The following is a 17475-nucleotide window of genomic DNA, read 5'->3' on the forward strand; positions in this document are numbered from 1 at the left end:
TATATCTTTTTTTTTCTTTCTTGATCTTTAAGTAAGACTTGACGCAGCTATGATTAAATAACATTCCTCTGTTTGAAAGTGAAACTATTATGTAGTTTCTGAACTACACAAACCACAGTCATATGGTACGTCTCTCCTCTTTGTGTTTAAAGACGATCACTGAATCTTGTATATTGGATATAAATAGATTAGACAAGATACATTTCAGTTTAATCATCTGCCTGAAATGTCTCTTCTGTTTGTCCTTGGGATAAAAAGACAGTATTCATGTCTGCACCAGACTGATGGCAGAAATCTCATACAAATGAAGTACAAATCCTCTTGCCTGCTCCGGGGATGGGGGGATTGCAATGAAACAGTACAGAGAAAATGTGTCTTTTGTAGAAGACACAGTTGAAAGTTTTATGAAAATGAACACATCTCCTCTAAAAAATAATGTGGCTTAGTTCTGTTGAATGCCTTACGCGGTATATTTTAGATAAGCAGTTGGACTGCTTTGAAGGCCAAATCAATCAGTTTTCAATCAGTGTTGGATCAAATTATTATACCAATTCTGGCACACTATTGATCCACCCCACCCTCCTTTGCATTTTTGATCCGAGCCTGCCTTACAGTTGTTAAGTTTAATTTATAAGACACAATTGCTCATACAAATCGATAGGCGTAAACATCCATTTGTTAAGCAACAATGACATGGCCACAAATGACAGCAACCAAGTCAATGAATGCTCTCAACACTTATAAATAGAATCTAAACATTGGATCCCGCATATTCAATATTTGGCACCCACAGATTCACCTATTTATTTATTTATTTTGTGGGTGGGGTGTGTGGGTGGGGAGGTTATTTAGGCTATAAAACGGTCTTCTTTTTTTTATGAAATGAAAGGCAAGAATTGTAAAATGTTGATGATCAGAATCCAAGTTAAACAGTTTGAGACTCATCAGGGTGGTCTCAATCAATATTGAACCAGCTGATAACATCTTTATATGCTGTTCCCTCTCTACATAGTGGCTTTAATGAGGTATGCTGTGGCTCGGTTTGGTGGATGACTCACAAGAAGGAGAAAAGAGAGAGAGGAATAAGAAATATTGCCAAAATGTATTATTAATACTTGGAACTTTATTTGAAAAATAAAGTTAGGTTCTCGACTGTTCATTTTAGAAATGGATTTCATTACTTACTACTAATTTGTTGCTACTCGTTCTCTGACCAGACCTTTGAATAATTGCCTGCCCAAACACTCTATCCAGCTGTGTCTCATCGCTGCAATTATTCTCACTCTATTTAGTTCTCCTGTTTTGGGTCAGCCTTTGTGGGATCACTGCGCTGCACCCTTGACTCCTGGTCTGTGCTATTTTCTTTCCTCTTTCTTCTATTCTTATATATTTTCGGACATGTCACCAATTACGATAATAATCATAGAATAGACTAACTACTGGTCAACAAAGCATTCTTTGTTACATTGTAGACATGTACACACCCCAATGCTTTTTTTTGCAAGGCATGAAATATATATTCTTATCTTTGCTGAGCAGTTTACTAAAACTCTGATTTCTATTGTGGAAACAAACAAATAACATTACTGATAGAATTATTTTATTATATATTAATATACTTTTGACCTTAAAGGCAACTCTTCTTGGCTTATGTACACTGAAACGAAAGTACAAAAAAAAAAAATTCTTCAGAGTCCAGACACTATTACCGGTAATTTGCCTGCTATTCTGCGCTTCAACTTAAAAGTGTCCTCGATCACCCGAGCACTTAATTCAATGTTACATATGCTAGCTGAGTCTATCTTATGGATTGTCTGTCTTTTCTCGTCATCTCGTTATCACGGATACTTGTCAGAAATGTCTTTTATATGCCTGCCATGAAGGCGATGATTACCAACTTGGGAGAAACTTGGCAATATGTTTAGGCGCACTAGTAGCCAGCCTAAGCTTGTTACTAGCTAGCTGCTGCGCTCTAAATAGCACAGATATTCCATCGATTTAGGTGATCCCAGTTCAGGTTTTTGGGACCATCTCGGTGGTTGATTATCGTATTTGATATTCAATGTTTTTTTGATAACGCAAACTGTGGTTCAAAATTGCTTATCTGTTCTTAAGGCCCACACAAGATGACTACAAAAAAGAAAAACACTCATAGGCTGTGACATACAAATACTGTTAGCAGTACAGTATTCCACATGGAACTCATGATGAATGACTAACGTATTCCAGTCTAAACTTAATAATAATAAAAAATAAAAAAAAACATTGGTGATGTCCTTGAGCCACATTTTTTTTAGTAGCAGTACTAGTATTATATGTGCATTAGAGTTTATAATGGTGAAAACTAATATATATATATATATATATATATATATATATATATATATATATATATATATATATATATATATATATATATATATATATATATATATATATATATATATATATATATATATATATATATATATATATATATATATATATATATATATATATATATATATATATATATATATGACATACAGTACTCTATCTTTACACCAGTTTCAGATAAATGCTCATAATTGGAGCTGGCATTGGCTCCAGCTCACCCGCGAATGAGGACAAGCACCATAGAAACTGGATGTCTGAGTAGTCATAAGTAACTTATAAAATCATCATAATTGAAGTAGTCTTATTTATGTCAACAGAGGACCTTCAAATCAGTATTAACACAAAGGGACCATTGAATTGTGATTCGTCAGCAGGCTGGAGTGTTCTGCTCCTTATCACTTTCTTTCTTAGAATTGAAACGCTTTTAATGACTTTAGAATGAACTTCATCCATTTAATTTCTTCTTTAACCGAGGCTTTAGAGGAAAAGGGAAAAAGATTGTTCTGTGCACTGAGGGGTAACTAGCAGAAATGAACCGGTGGTGAGGAACTTTTAATAAAGCTCTTACACGCCCAAAAGTAGCACAAGTCAATGGAAAATTACAAAAATATTATTCTACTACAAGCAACTGAAGAACATATGAGAAAACAAAAGCAATACAATGCTGTGTTCAAGAAGCTCAAAACCCAACCGGCAGCCAGTTAACTACAGTATTATTGCATGACATTTTTTTACGTTTCTTCCACTCACCTACACTCAGGTTGGCCTGAAATAAATTGGATAGCTTGTCATTTCTCAAGTAAGGAGCTCAGAACTATATAATGGCAACCAATGAGAGAAAGTCAGCCAGTGACTGAGTCGTCTTTTATATGGAAATGGCAACACAAACACGAAGACGAAAAACAAACTTGTCTTGCTGCACTCTCTTTAAACAGTCAATGAATGTTTCTATGCCATGATTGTTTTTTTCCCCATTGTTGTTGGAAAGACAAAGTCAAATATTTGAAATTTTAAAATCCCTTTGGAGTCTTCAATTAAATGTGTTAGACTCAAATTTTCTTTCTGGAAAATGAGGGGGTGATAACAAATAAACATAGATTCAACTTTGGAGGACATGGTGTCAACTGGACAGAAAATGAAGGATGGAGATGGGTGGGAAAAGCATTTGTACCTCTTTTTCACTTTTTTCCTTTTTCATCATTTCAGTACTATTTTTTTTTTGGGCGGGCCATGATTCAGACATCCCCCCACTTTAAAAGTACTGCGCACCATCTTCCATCAGTGGTTGTCTGGCACAATTGCCATAATAACGTGACGTGCAACTTCTAGAGAAATTGCGTGTGAATGCTGAAAGCTGAATACTAATATATGAATGCATTATTATATTAAAATATGGAATGATATTGAAAAAATATATAATTTGAAATAACATTAAATATAATGGGTGCACCTGGAAATGATGATGAGTGACATTTAAGGGAGTGGAATGCTGACATTGAAAGTAAAGGATTTATTTTTTTTATTAGGTGTTAAATTGTGCTAAAATAGTAAGTATGTTAAATGAGAAAAATAATGTCCCAGGAGGTGTGAATTTTTGGAGCATGTTGAAATTTGAACGGCATAAATCGGATGTTGTATGTGGAGTTGAAAGAACAAAAAGTGAGATGATTTGAAAGGATGTTTGTGTTTTTGTTTCTGTGTTATGTATAAAGTCAAAATAAACCATTAATTCATTAATTCATCCATTCATGATCAGTGATAACATAAGAGTGAATGCTTGGAGCATTCACACAATAACTTGAACCATTTCTACCATTACACCGTGCAGTCAGCTAGCAAGCTATGCCTACAACAACAACAAAACATTATACCTAGATGACAAATTAAATGTATTTTTTTACACACATTTCTGACCCTGGGAACGTTGTCTAAAGTTTAACGAATTAGTGATAGATGTAAACAAATAATTTGACAGTGCCTCAACATGTCATTATCATCTTCCCAAATAATGCGTACTGTATTCCTTTACAGCTCGCAATTAGCAGTGACACTTCTCATCAAATTATGACATTTTCACATGGCCCTGAATTGGAGCTGCCAAAACTGCGCCTTCATAACAAGCTGAAGGAGAGGCACATTTTCTCAGTGTGTGTCTGTCTCGCAGCACTTTAGATAAAACACCTCAGAGTGAGTGACGAATTGCATCCCATCATCTTCACTTCGAGCTCATCAGCATCCACAATTGTGCGGGACATCACTTATCTGACTGTTGAGCTGCTTTGTTTACAAAACACCTCTCTGCCTCTCAGGTGCATGTCAGACATTATATTTGATGCTTACTTGACACCACAATTAATTTACCTTTTAATGGATTTCATTTAGCATTTAATCATGCATACAAAAATACATTTTAAGCACAGTATACTAATGAAACAAAAAAAAAATAAATAGGACAGGAGTCAGATTAAGTTCCCAGCATTATCTAAAAGCACATTATTCCCTTCCCATGCTTGCAACTGAACTGAATCAATACAAGGTTAGGGCTTAGACCCTGGAACACCCTTCAATCAATAAAGGAAGTCACCCGTTTGAGTGCCTTTTCTCAAAATGGAAGCATTATTTCTACTAACAAATGCTGAACAAGTCTCCCCTTGTCCTCTCGCCTCTGTTTCCCTTTCACTCTGATAATCCCAATGTCCACATATCGAGCATCACGCCCTGTCTGGCACCCTCTCTCTATTGCACTCAACCCTTAAATTATCCAAAAGCACAACGTTTACCACACCTTTGAAAATATGAGTAGGGTTCAAGCACAGTGTGTGTGTGTATATGTGCATTCTATGGGTTGAACCAACTAGTCGACTTCAGCATTCTTTAGTACTACAATGGTGGTTATAGCTTCAGGTCGATCGGTCGCCAAGTATGCGTTTTGGCAATGATGTCATCAAATCCTCACATTAGCCTTTACTATGAAAAATCTGAAGTCTTTTAACCACTTGTGTGTTTGTGTTTATGCCCATTTGGTAGAATTGTTGCCTTGAAAGGCTTAAAAAGCGAATAATTTGCATGCGTGGAATGGCTTTGCTTAAGACCTCCAATAAGGCAGTTGCTGAAATAGCCCTGAGAGATGGCTACATCTTTGACGCGCACCATCTGCTCTCCCTCCGTCGCGCTTTCATTTCATCTAACCACTATTCCTAGACTGATAATGTCACAAACACATATTTTAGCACGCAATTAAGCACAACGTTGTATCGTAACTGGCTCATTGTTTTGAATCTGCAGATAGCGCATTGTGAGATAGAAATTTGGTTATTAGCGCTGCTGGCTGTGTTAATGGTTTGGAAAAGGTCAATGAACAGTGAACACAATGTTCTGACATTTGAAACTGAGAGAATGGCAAAAATAATCATTAGGTTTTCTGATTAATGTAAATTTTAGAATTGTGACTTGATGGAAAACAAATGGGCACACTTCACTCTGATGAGGATGTTTTAAAGCATATTGTACAGGATGATGCCATCACAAAATTGGATCATCACCGTAATTGTGGTCGTAATTCATCACATCTGGATTCAAAATAAATTGACATTCATTGAGAATGGATTTCATTTTTGGTGCATTTGTAGGCCTGGTTACAAACGCTCAGAAATGTCTTCCTATCGCCATCAGTCCGGTTTAAATGTTAATGCTGTTTAGAGTCACTAGGTAGCTGGAGCCTTCCTACTTTTTTTTTTTATTGATTTGCTTTTTGTAGGAGTTCTTGTTTCTTTACACATTTTTGAAAGATTTGCCAACCATGTTCATACAAAATTGAAACACCTTAAAGAGCTGTAATTTTTACCATCTGCTAGGTTCACTCAGTGACAGTCTATCACATGGCACATTTTGCATAGCATAGTGGGAAATGCTCTCACACAACCAATACACTATAATCTACTCTGACGGCTAGCATGTGGATCTGAGGTACATTTTAAATTCTTCCCAATTGTAGTTATGTAGGTAAAGTTTCAAGTGTAAAAAAAATATTCGAGATTTCTTAGCTGTGCCGCTGCCAGTGGGATAAAAATATATATAATAAAGATGGTAATAATAATGCGTTCAAAGAATTGATTTCTCCAATGAAATACGATGACATCCACCATAGAGAATCTGTCTGCCTGCACCTTGATCAAATTCACAAAAGTCACATTACACTACCTGTGCCAATAATTAGACCTAGTTCTAGCAGACTTTAGTCTACGTACAGCCACCAAATTGTTTGGTGTGCTGGGCGCAGGTCAAAGGGAAATTCCCTTGGTATACGCCCAGCATGACATAGAGAGATGAACCAAATTCACAAATGCATCGAGGCTTGTGTCGGCACGAAAAATCAGGATCAGTTACATTCATACCTACTGGTAATGATGAGTCGAGCACACAGCATTGTTTAAAAAAATAAATAAAAAATAAATTGCTTATCGTACGAGCCAGGCTCACATTTTCTCTCTTGTTTTTCCCTGCTCTTTTGTTCGCCTGTCTTGCTTTGTCCATCATCAATTAGCTGATCTTCCTCTGACACATGTCGCCAAATTCTTGGGACCACATGGCTCACAGTACATTAAAGCCGCTTTCTAGAGGAGCATGCGGAGTCCAGGTGTCTGTGCAGCCACTGACCCATGTTATCAGCCTGCCTCAGCTACCCGACTCTCAAAATTAATCCTGACGCCGTCACGCCACCCTCTCGTTCACTGTGATGGCTCCCTCGCAGTGCAACAATTCCCTCCGGGTCCTCTATAGTCAGGACTCAGATACGCTCACCTGCATATCCCGGTCCCACAAGACGTTGCTTTCAATTGAAAAAGGGACGGCGGCACCAGGATTATAGCCAGTTCTGCATTGATTATATATTTTTTTTAATGAAGGGAGGCGGGGGTTGTGAGGCCAGGCGGGCGGAACAGCCACACACAACAAATCCGATTATCCAGGAATGGTTTGTTTCTCTTTCAGCCACTCTAACCCTATCATTTGTCCTTTTGTGGAATGATTTCAGAGACATTTCCTTTTGTCTGTTTGTGCTTCAAAGTCAGTTCTCACATTTTGCTATAACTTCTCATCGGGATCCACGGTAGTCCCCTCATCCCCTACCTCCTCTGATGATTAATTTCCTGAAATACACAACCAATTAGCATTCCGGAAAAGACAGATAAGAAATGTCCTTTCACCTCCAGCAACCTCAGCTTCGTCTATGTTATTCCTCCGAGACTAATCTTTTTCTTATCAGGCATGTTTACACCAATGGAGCTCATCATTTGGCAGCTTTTGTGTTTTTATTGACTCTTTTACATTTTCAGAGAGCCCTTTTCATGTCTTGGATACAATATTTACTGTGTGAGACATGTTTTTAGTTAGATTGATTAGGTTAGCATAACACTGCAATGAGGCTTTTTTTTTTTATTATCTGAAAGATAGCTAAAGATTTTTGTTGAAGGAGGAAAGTGAGTAAATATCGTTAAAATATAGAGAGATGATAAGTATGATAGTTGTTGATGCATGGCCATATTATTTGCCAGTCATTCAGGGAGAAAAGTTGGACATATTAGTTTAGACTTTGCCAAAGTAAAAATGTCCAATCATATAAAATGTTTCTAATTCAATTAAGACTTTCTGGAGTACACACACATTTGCCTTTTTCAAACGAAGTCAGCCTCATTACATTTACTTTATAATTAATCAATGCAATTCTCTGAAGATGTCCATCCCAGTCTGCTAATCAAATGAGTCCAACCCAAGTCAATCTAAAAATAAAGAGAGACCACAAGAAACTTAATAGCTTGGAAGCATATTTTACTAAATAAATGACTTGCAGTGCTGTTTTGAGGAGCACTTAAAAATAACAACTGCAACAAGCTTGGAGCATTTTTATGTAATTATATTTAATCAAGCAAAATCAGTTTATCAGACTTTTCTGAGCAATCATGCATCTTATTTTTTGGGCAATCATTGTAATCGCTGTGTTGATCTTTAGGAAGACATTGTGTGTGCTCGTGTTTGTTTTTTTTCTGAGATTTGCTGTAAATGAGATGTATAATGCAGCCTAGAAAAGACAAACTTGTGAGCAATATATGCTCCAAGCTTGTGTAGTTATATTATTTGGTCATATAGTGGTACCAAGCTGGAGGCCGTGAGGTCAGGACTAAGTAAAAAAAATACGCTCCTGCTGTTATCAATGCTTTGACCCCATTGGCTTGCCTATCTAGGCATACCACCGCAAAGGGAGGCAATCGGAACGAACCAAAGTACTTCCATGCCACAAGGATAAACAAGTGGCTGATTGAGTTCACAACCCTTGCTTCAAGAGCAGTCGCCTCGTATGTCCGACTGTTTGCTGGCAGTGCAGAGATATGCCTCTTCTTCAGATGCCACCCAAAAAAATTAAAGTTATCCAAAATGGTCGTTTCTGAGAAAGATGTGGCGAATGTCAGTCTGTAACAATTGAGGGTGAAATTAGTGTCCTGGAGTTGAGCAGTGGAATGACCTGCTATTACAACACCACATCGAGCGAGCTAGCTCTTGAATTGAATCTTTTTATAGGCCCAAACAATCACTGACTTTTTAAACTGCGAGTTGTTTAAAGCAATATTTTTTTTGCAGCTACACTTTTATTTTCAACGTAAATAATACATTCTCAGAAAATAGACTGTACAAAATGGCTCAATGGGCATTCTTATCAATATATCAGTAATACCATTGAGAGCGTCTGTCACGCCAAGATTTTGCTCCACAATTTGATCACCACTCAATCACAGGCTGACACATAAACCCATTTTCTACTACATGATCGCTACTCGCCCCATCACATTGCTTACTGATGCATTTCCAATGTTAAAATCAGGCAATATGAGATTCCATGAGGTACAATTTGTTGTTTCTGGTTAGTTGAGGCTCCAAGTGAGATGTCCTGATAGTGTGCGAGCGATGGATACCCAGTGGGTTTTCACAAGTATACCGATCAGATTTAAGGAGTGATGGCCAGAAATAACTGATACATATTAATATGATTCAAGGTTTAATGTAATCATTGTTCTGCTGCAGTGAGTCACTTGCAAAGTCAGACAACTTACAAGGTCCAGTTTGTTTTATATTGATCGGAACACAATCGGGATGCTGTGTGGCTTCACCTTTTAAATCACAAGTCTACTTTTACAACATTTAGGGCTTAGAATAATAAAGCCACTTTTCCATTGTACCAGCTCTAGTACAGTTTTGCATGTGCAAACCTTTAGTAAATCAGGTCCATGCTTGTTAGCATCTTACTCTTTGACTGATGTATCAATGCTTTAGACATGTGACATCAGATCAGTTTCCCAGACGCAACTGAATTAATCTTCTTTTTATTGGAAAGTACAGCTGTCGCAAATACTGAAACGAGACGGAGACAGAAAACCTTTGTCACATCATCAGTTCCAGGCAAGTTATCATTGACAGAGAACTTCACATGTTTTCACCAGATGAAAATGCAAAAATCCTAAACCAACAACGATTCCTATGCAGACTGCAACCAAACCTTATTAACGTGAGGCAGCAGCGCTAAACAAAACCAATAATCAAATCTAGACTAGACGTTTGCAGTGTTAATAAAGGCAGATATTTGCATGTCTAATTAATATGGCTCAGAGCCTTTGTGGCATTTGAGGTTTATGTACTGTGTTGTCAGAAGAGAGTTGTTCCTGCAGAGCCAAGCTTATTGAAGGTTGAGTGGAACTAAAGCATCAAAACACCGAGGGAAATAAAGTCGAGGCGACTGAGATCTTGGGGCTTTCAGGAGGAGGGAAAGGAAGGTCAATGACAGAGTGAAACTTGTGAGCTGTGCTTAAAATGAAGCTAACGAGACTTGATGGGAAACAAGGGCAGTCGGTGTTGATAGAATCACTTTCCTTTGGATGAGCTGTAAGACTGCATTCTTCTCTTTGATGATCACTGTCAAAATCGGACAGGTTGGTAACAGTCCAAGGTGTGTCTGGCCTCTCGTCCAAAGTCGGCTGGGCTAGACTTCACCTCACCTGCCTCCATAATTAAGTGGAAATCAAATCCATCTAGAACATTGATGGATAGAAATGTAATGAATTCTTCTATAAACTTGGTCATATGTGCAGATTCAGATATTTATCAATCTGTGTGGTTTGTCTCTTCCCAACCTCCAGACCTCCGTCTCTTTGCTGACTCCAGTGCCCAACTCGGCAGCAACATCAGCGGGTGGATACTTGACAGATCCGACGCCAGGGGCTTAATAGTAGTAGGTGCAGCTGGAGGTGTGACACCATCCCGGCCCTCGACACATTGACTCACAGGATTAAGCCACTGCATGGTGCTGGAGTTGGAGGACCTGATACATTTGATTTACTCCGCCTGTCAGACTTAACGTCTTTGGAGGCCTCCTCTACCTTGCTAGGGAAAGCCACACAAGGGCTGCTCTCTGACTGAACCAACAACATTGCCCAAAGGGATGACTGGCAATCATCTTGATCAGGTACTTTGATTATCTATTTACGAATTGCAGGTCACGTAGGCCTTTTAAGTGACTAATAGCTGATATTACTTTCTGTACATTTAACACAGCAATGCCCAACTGTAAGTGACATTGGGCAGGGACAACAGGGAGGTGTACAAACATTAAAGTCAACAATTACATGCCGATTAGTTTGGTCTCCAGGCAGGCATCCACTGGCCGATGTGCCCGCTACTTTCAGTCCAATGTAAAATCTATTTGCTGAAATTAAAGCAGTGTTTGAGCTATAAGTAAAATAGTTAAAGATGGGTGCTTGTGCTTGTTTGGTTGTTTTTTGTGTCTTTTTTTTTATTCTAACACCTTTCCAGACTTTAAAGGGCTGTTGATTCCTTTTTGCTCAATAACAACTTACTCTGTATCATTTTGCTGTCTCTTGGCTAGAGACAACAAAATGCAGTAATGCGAGAAAAGCAAGCAGATCGGGATAGTTTGAGGGGAAAGATCAGAGCTTCCAAAAGCACAATGCCAGTAGCTCACAGTCTGCTATCTGAAATTGTCTTTGAAGCAAACACATCAAAAAAGTAAAAAAAATAAGTGATGTTGGGTAGAAATGGTCTTTTAACAGCTTTAATCCAAGCATAGCAACTTTTCGGACGAAACTGGTTTGACTTGAATCACCCGGACGTATCCGAACAACGATTATTAGTGTCTGCATTTGGGGGAAAACAAACAAACAAACAAAAAAAAATCAATTGTAATCTTTTTTTCCTTTACTTTTGCTCCTTTCTTCATTTGAGAGGAGTATTCCACTTCCAGCTGCTGTGGAAGAATTGATGACTTCCAGCACGCCATAGAAGACCATTTGCAATGTAATTTCGTAAACTGGCAAAATAACAAATGTTATAAGGTGGGCTTTGCTCAGGTTGTTTAATGGCACAAGTAAAAACAAACATTTACTGCTATGCACGCAAAGAAACAACATGGCAATCACCATTTCAAAAGCCATTTCCAATCAAAATATTTAAATACGATTTTATTTTCATTCCAAAACTAGAATATATTGCAAAAATGCATGGTGCACTTAACACAAAACTTACATTGGCAGTCAATTTTGGCATGGCAGGCCGGTGACTAACAGTATATCTACCAAGAACATTGAATCAGAGTGCAGTATTTTGCATTGCATTTTTAAGGCTGTAAAGATCATTCCTTCAAATTTGAAGGCCCCAAATGAGCTAAATGATGTCTAAATGGCAGAGGGCAGTTTTTCCAATAAAAAGACAAAGACCAAAAAGATTTGTCACATCAGATATAACCGTCTCTTTGGATAACTTAAAGAGGTTGGTGATTGCTCGGAGTCCTTTCTTATCAAATTAGCCTTTCCCATTCATTATAATAGTTGAATCAAACATCCATTACCGAGACCACCTGTTAGGGAGAATTCGGTCAAGCATTGCTCATCTGTCCTCTTATGATAGATCCAAGATGTGTACGCCAAATCTAGCGAGTGAGCCACAAACAAGTACCGCAGGAGACAGCCAGGCAGATTGCATTCCATCAGATCATGGAGTATCTAACAGGAGGCACTGCAGCATCTGAGCCATGCCAGGTTTTCTGGAGCTACTGAGTGCTTGGCACGGTTCCATTGACCCAGATATTTAGCAGTTAAGAGCTTTTCTTTTCACAGATTTTCATGATAGCCTGTATTCCGTGTTGATACTGACAGGAAGGCAGACGGCAGCAGCCCAAGCTTGAATTGCGTAAGTGCTCCAAAATAGGAGGCTTAAAGAAAAGCAAGATTTTGATTTATCCTATAAACCGTGCCCCTATGGTTATCTCATACATCTGTCCCCTTGAAATATATTGAAATATTAACCGGGTCAAGATTTGCTCTTTTTTTTTTTTTTTTTGGTAGAGGTCAGAGCATTGAAATATGCAGCTTGTCATTGAACCGACAATCTACATTAGTTGGATGTACTGCATATTGGTGTGTTGTTATGGTGGTGCCAAACTCATTCAACAAAATATATTCCCTTAGCCACCAGTCATCAACTACTAAAATAGACAAATATCCTAAAACTACTCTCCCATGGATTTAAAATGAGGAATTGCTTAATTTGTAATACAAAATAAGATCATACAAACATCAAAATCCTTTGTTTACATCCATTTTAAAGGCATACAAGGCCAATGATAGCTCAGACTGCATAATGTCATATCAAATTCAAAGGAAAATTGAACAGTCTGTCAAGCCGTCATCTGGAAACTCACATCTGGGCAACAAGCCATCTGTACTCTCACAGACTCCTCATTAAACACAACTTAACAAGCATCCAATTTCGCTTACCTGAGTCAAATTAAGCGCATATTCCGTTTTTTTGTTTTCTTTTCTTCAGTCACACCATATGTAGCTCTTTAAATCGGGACGGGATGCTTATCACACATGACTGTGGGAACACTCTTCAGCCGTTTAATTAGGTATCACTGGCGTTGAGCCAAATCTTATTTTAGAACCATCATTTTTCAGGAAACTTTAAAAAAAAAACTGCATTTGTTGAGACATTACCATTGCATCGTCAAAGATAGCAATCCATTTTTAACGCTTTAGATTGGTCGATAACGTGTAAAGATAACAGAGGGGGGACTGAGCAATAGTATAGTATAGATTTGTGAGAAAATATGAAGTTGACAGGATGTCGGCATAGAAGAGTTCTCCCAACAGTGACATTATACATGTTTAATGTCATCAATGTTTATGTTTATGTCTATAATGGCACTCAGTGGAGTACAGACCTCCATCAAGGCCATGCAGTCTATCCTAAACAGTGCTTTTTTTTTCCACTCAGGATTTTTGAGACATGTCTCTTTCTCTCTCTCCCTAGCTAGCTATCAAGATCAGATCAATCAGAATATCTATCTATCTATCTATCTATCTATCTATCTATCTATCTATCTATCTATCTATCTATCTATCTATCTATCTATCTATCTATCTATCTATCTATCTATCTATCTATCTATCTATCTATCTATCTATCTATCTATCTATCTATCTATCTGTATAGCTAACTCGATAGCTAGCTAGGAATCCTTTTTGGTGGCTCGTTACTTTAGCTAATGCTAAACGCTTTCTTGGTTAACTGTTCAACAGCGCTAAACAAGTTCAATGCACTCACCTCGGCACCTGTTGGAAGCAGGCTGTGTAGTTACCTCACATCGGCCCCGCATTAGAAACATACCGCCAGAAAAGCTCAGCTTGCGTTGGCTCTAATGACCACCAATGACCGCAGCAGTAGGACAACATTTCCTATGATTCCTAGCCACAGAAGCAGGAAGTAGTTCTCGTTCCGGTGTAACGAAAACAAACGGTGATTTGGAAGTAAATAGGACGGAATTTAGCAGTTAAATTCCATTTTAATGGGTTTATCATATGAATGACAACTGTGTGATTAACATGCACATGGCAAAAAAAAAGAAGAAAAAAAGGACACTGGGATGGGACCTACATAATATTGGGGCAAAACAATAGGGTTGGCGAAGTCCACCCAAGGCTAAAAAATGAAACTGTCCCGGTCATACGGGACGTCTGGTCCCTCTAAAGGAGATGTTTTGTATCGTTCCCTGCCCTGATCTCTTGCAACCCTTGACATCCAGAAATCTTTTGGTTTCAGTGTAATCTTATTAATTTACAAGCCAACCAACCAACAAATAAGTCATAATGCACAAGTGTATACATTTTTAACAAATAATTAATTTTCAAATGCTATAATTAAATTAAAAAATGTTTAAGTAATTTGGGGTCATACGGATTAAATTCTGTTGTCATATCGGTCAGTGGAACACAATTGAAGTCCTGTGAATCTTGGACTAATCCCTCTTAACACTATAAGGACCAAAATCCATGTAGTAGCCGAGAGCAATAAATAAGCTGCAATAAAAAAGGCACACATCCCTTCTATTACACCATGATTTAAGTCTCCTCAACACCTTTCCACTTGTATTGTACATTGAGAGGCCTTGACTAATTATTTATGGTGGTTTTTAACAAAGGAAGAGCAGGCCATATGTCAAACCAGTATGTTAGGATTCATGAATCAACGACGTAAAAGTGTTGGAAGATGAGGGAGAGGGAGAAGCCCCGCAATGTGCACCTCCTTCTGTTGCGCCTTAAGTGAATTACTGATGACTTTTCTGTCTTCCCCCCCCCAGGAGTAAGAGAGGAAGCAATGGGCTGGACTATGACTTTAAAGGATGCCTTTGGGGTCATTGCCTGGACACGGGGGACTGGGAACTACCTCTGTTTCTTCGTCCTCTGGTCGTTCTTACTCATCCATGTCCGATCAGATATAGTGTTTCATATGGATCATCAGTTCTCGTGGAAAACAGGTAAAGAATTTACATTGTTTGTTAAGGGCTTATCGCTAAAATCGCCTTGATTTCTGGTGAATCGTCCGATCTCATCACTAATAATTCGGTGCAGCGCTAGTCGAGGAAGAATCGATCAACTGATCATATTTCTTTCAATGGGATGAGAGAATTTCTCTGAAAGTTCTGCACTCCGGTTTTGATTGAATTGTTGTATTGAGCAGGCTTATCCTAGTGGGAGCAGTAGTGCCACAGTGGTGGCAGGGGACGTGTTCATCATAACTGCTCATCATCACACTGTAGGCCCAGAAATAACATCTGTCTTAGTGGTTACATGCTGGGCTTGGACTGTTACACTAATGCGTGTTGAAGAGACAACATTTGGAAAGTGAGCGCCTCGACCAAGGCAGCTCAATTTTTCTACATAATACCCAAATGGCGTTGCTGTGATGGGGTTTTCTATATGTTGTTTTTTTGTAAGATGTGTTATTGCCATACATTTGAACGTGTTTGGGACCTTGTCAAAAAGCATAACCTCCATGGCATAAGTTTCTACCTTTAAAAAAACAATTTATCTCACATGTCATCTTTAGCTCACTTCACAAATTCAATTGAAAATGTAATTGCAAAGCAGCTTGAGGTAGAATATGTGGCTTTCCCAGACAAAAGGCCGCCACTTGCTGGGCCATTAGTACACTCACTTCACACTTTGTGTCTGGGTAATGACACTGCCTAAGTGATAAAGAGGCTGATTAATTTCACTTGAAAGAACGTATGTTCAAAAGGGACGGAAATTAAGAAATATCCCGGGTGAGTTTCTGAAGTGTTTGTGAGTCACTGCTGGCTTAGGTCTTGTTATTTGAGACCCTGTAAAGAACATCTCAAACTTGGGACTCAGAATGTGTCACCCTGAAGTGTTCGACTCCAAGGGAAAAGGGATCAATTGTTGAAGCATGATGCATGAATTAGTCGAAGGTTGTTAGTTGGCTGACGATCATTTAGGTGTTCACACTAAAAACGATATATTGGAATAATATCCAAATGATATTCTGTTCAGTGCCAAATGAAATGCTTGTACTGCTCCATAAACAATTTAAACGTTCATAACAGATAGTTGGATATGTCTTTGGATAAAAAACGTGACATTTTAGTAGGTCTTCGTATCATGATTTGGGCAACTAAGATGTAACCGGAGAAAAATCCTAAACACAGTGAGAACATGGCAAAAAAAAAAGGTTCTGTCATGTCCAGTAGCCATCAGTCCAAAATGTGGTCTTAAACATAAATTATTGGGCTGGGAACTTTCGCTATAATTTAACATTTAATTTTAAGAAGTCTCTACCCTGAGTTATGCAGAACCACACTATTAAGTGAGTCTATCTAGGCCACAAGCAATGTGGGGTGAATCTTTTGTGAGTTGCTGGGAGTCAAACAGAGCTGGATCCATTTAAGCTTGACCTTCATCAGCACCATGGAGAGCAGAATATAGCTCTGAAACACTGTGGCTAATGGCATAATTATTCAATTATTGTGCAAAGAAAGTCTCTTGACAGTTATAAGCCCACCCATTTTAAGTCATTTTCCAATTATTTCCCAAAAGACTTGCATTAATGTACAGTTAAAACCAAGATTATTCATATCCTTGACAAATTTACTTGTTGATATGTAGTAAAATGACAAAAAGACAATAGAACGATGTTACAAGATATAAATGTGACGCGATGATGAGAAAGCACTAGATTCCGCTCAGACTGAGTACATTTTACGGAAGGCTGGATTAATTATTTTGACCCAGGAGATTGAGTTGGAGATTGGATTTAAACGGGCTGAAGTGCTGAAGCTGGTCACCATTTTTTTCTCCTTGAATTTGGAGTTAATTTAATGTTACATTCATGGCTCGATGGCTCAGTGGCTAACACAGCTGACTTTGGACTATAACCACAGCTATACTGATAACCTGGTAACCCATTTTTGGTAGCTCTTTTTTTACCCCTTGTTGGATCAAAATCAAATCTTCAACACAATGTGCTGGGTATAAATAACCCAGCATTGACTCAGTCCTTTTTGGACCCAATGTTAGATTGGCAATTTCACCTAATTTGGGTTACTTTTGACCCAGCAGTTTTAAGAATGTAATCCCACGCCACATTTTATATTATCGCTTACTGTCTATGGTTGCATTTGCACTGCGAGAGACCGTACATATAATTTCCCCTCTTCACCTCCACTGAAAATTGAACATGGCT

The 17475-nt window shown here is 38.3% G+C and overlaps 1 protein-coding gene across 2 annotated transcripts in view; it reads left to right on the forward strand.

The window, feature by feature from the left end:
* Nucleotides 1–17475, forward strand: part of thsd7ba (thrombospondin, type I, domain containing 7Ba) — a 154007-nt gene that overhangs the window by 27400 nt on the left and 109132 nt on the right. For both annotated transcript variants that reach the window (XM_086091736.1, XM_086091735.1), the window contains 2 exons: nt 10560–10885; nt 15074–15250. In XM_086091736.1, the coding sequence (XP_085947862.1) occupies nt 15091–15250 (160 nt within the window). In that variant the 5' untranslated portion in view covers nt 10560–10885; nt 15074–15090. The remainder of the gene's footprint in view (nt 1–10559; nt 10886–15073; nt 15251–17475) is intronic.

This window comes from Leptonotus elevatus, chromosome 12 (assembly GCF_054856555.1).
Source record: "Leptonotus elevatus isolate MCC_2025b chromosome 12, RoL_Lele_1.0, whole genome shotgun sequence".
Lineage (NCBI taxonomy): Eukaryota > Metazoa > Chordata > Actinopteri > Syngnathiformes > Syngnathidae > Leptonotus > Leptonotus elevatus.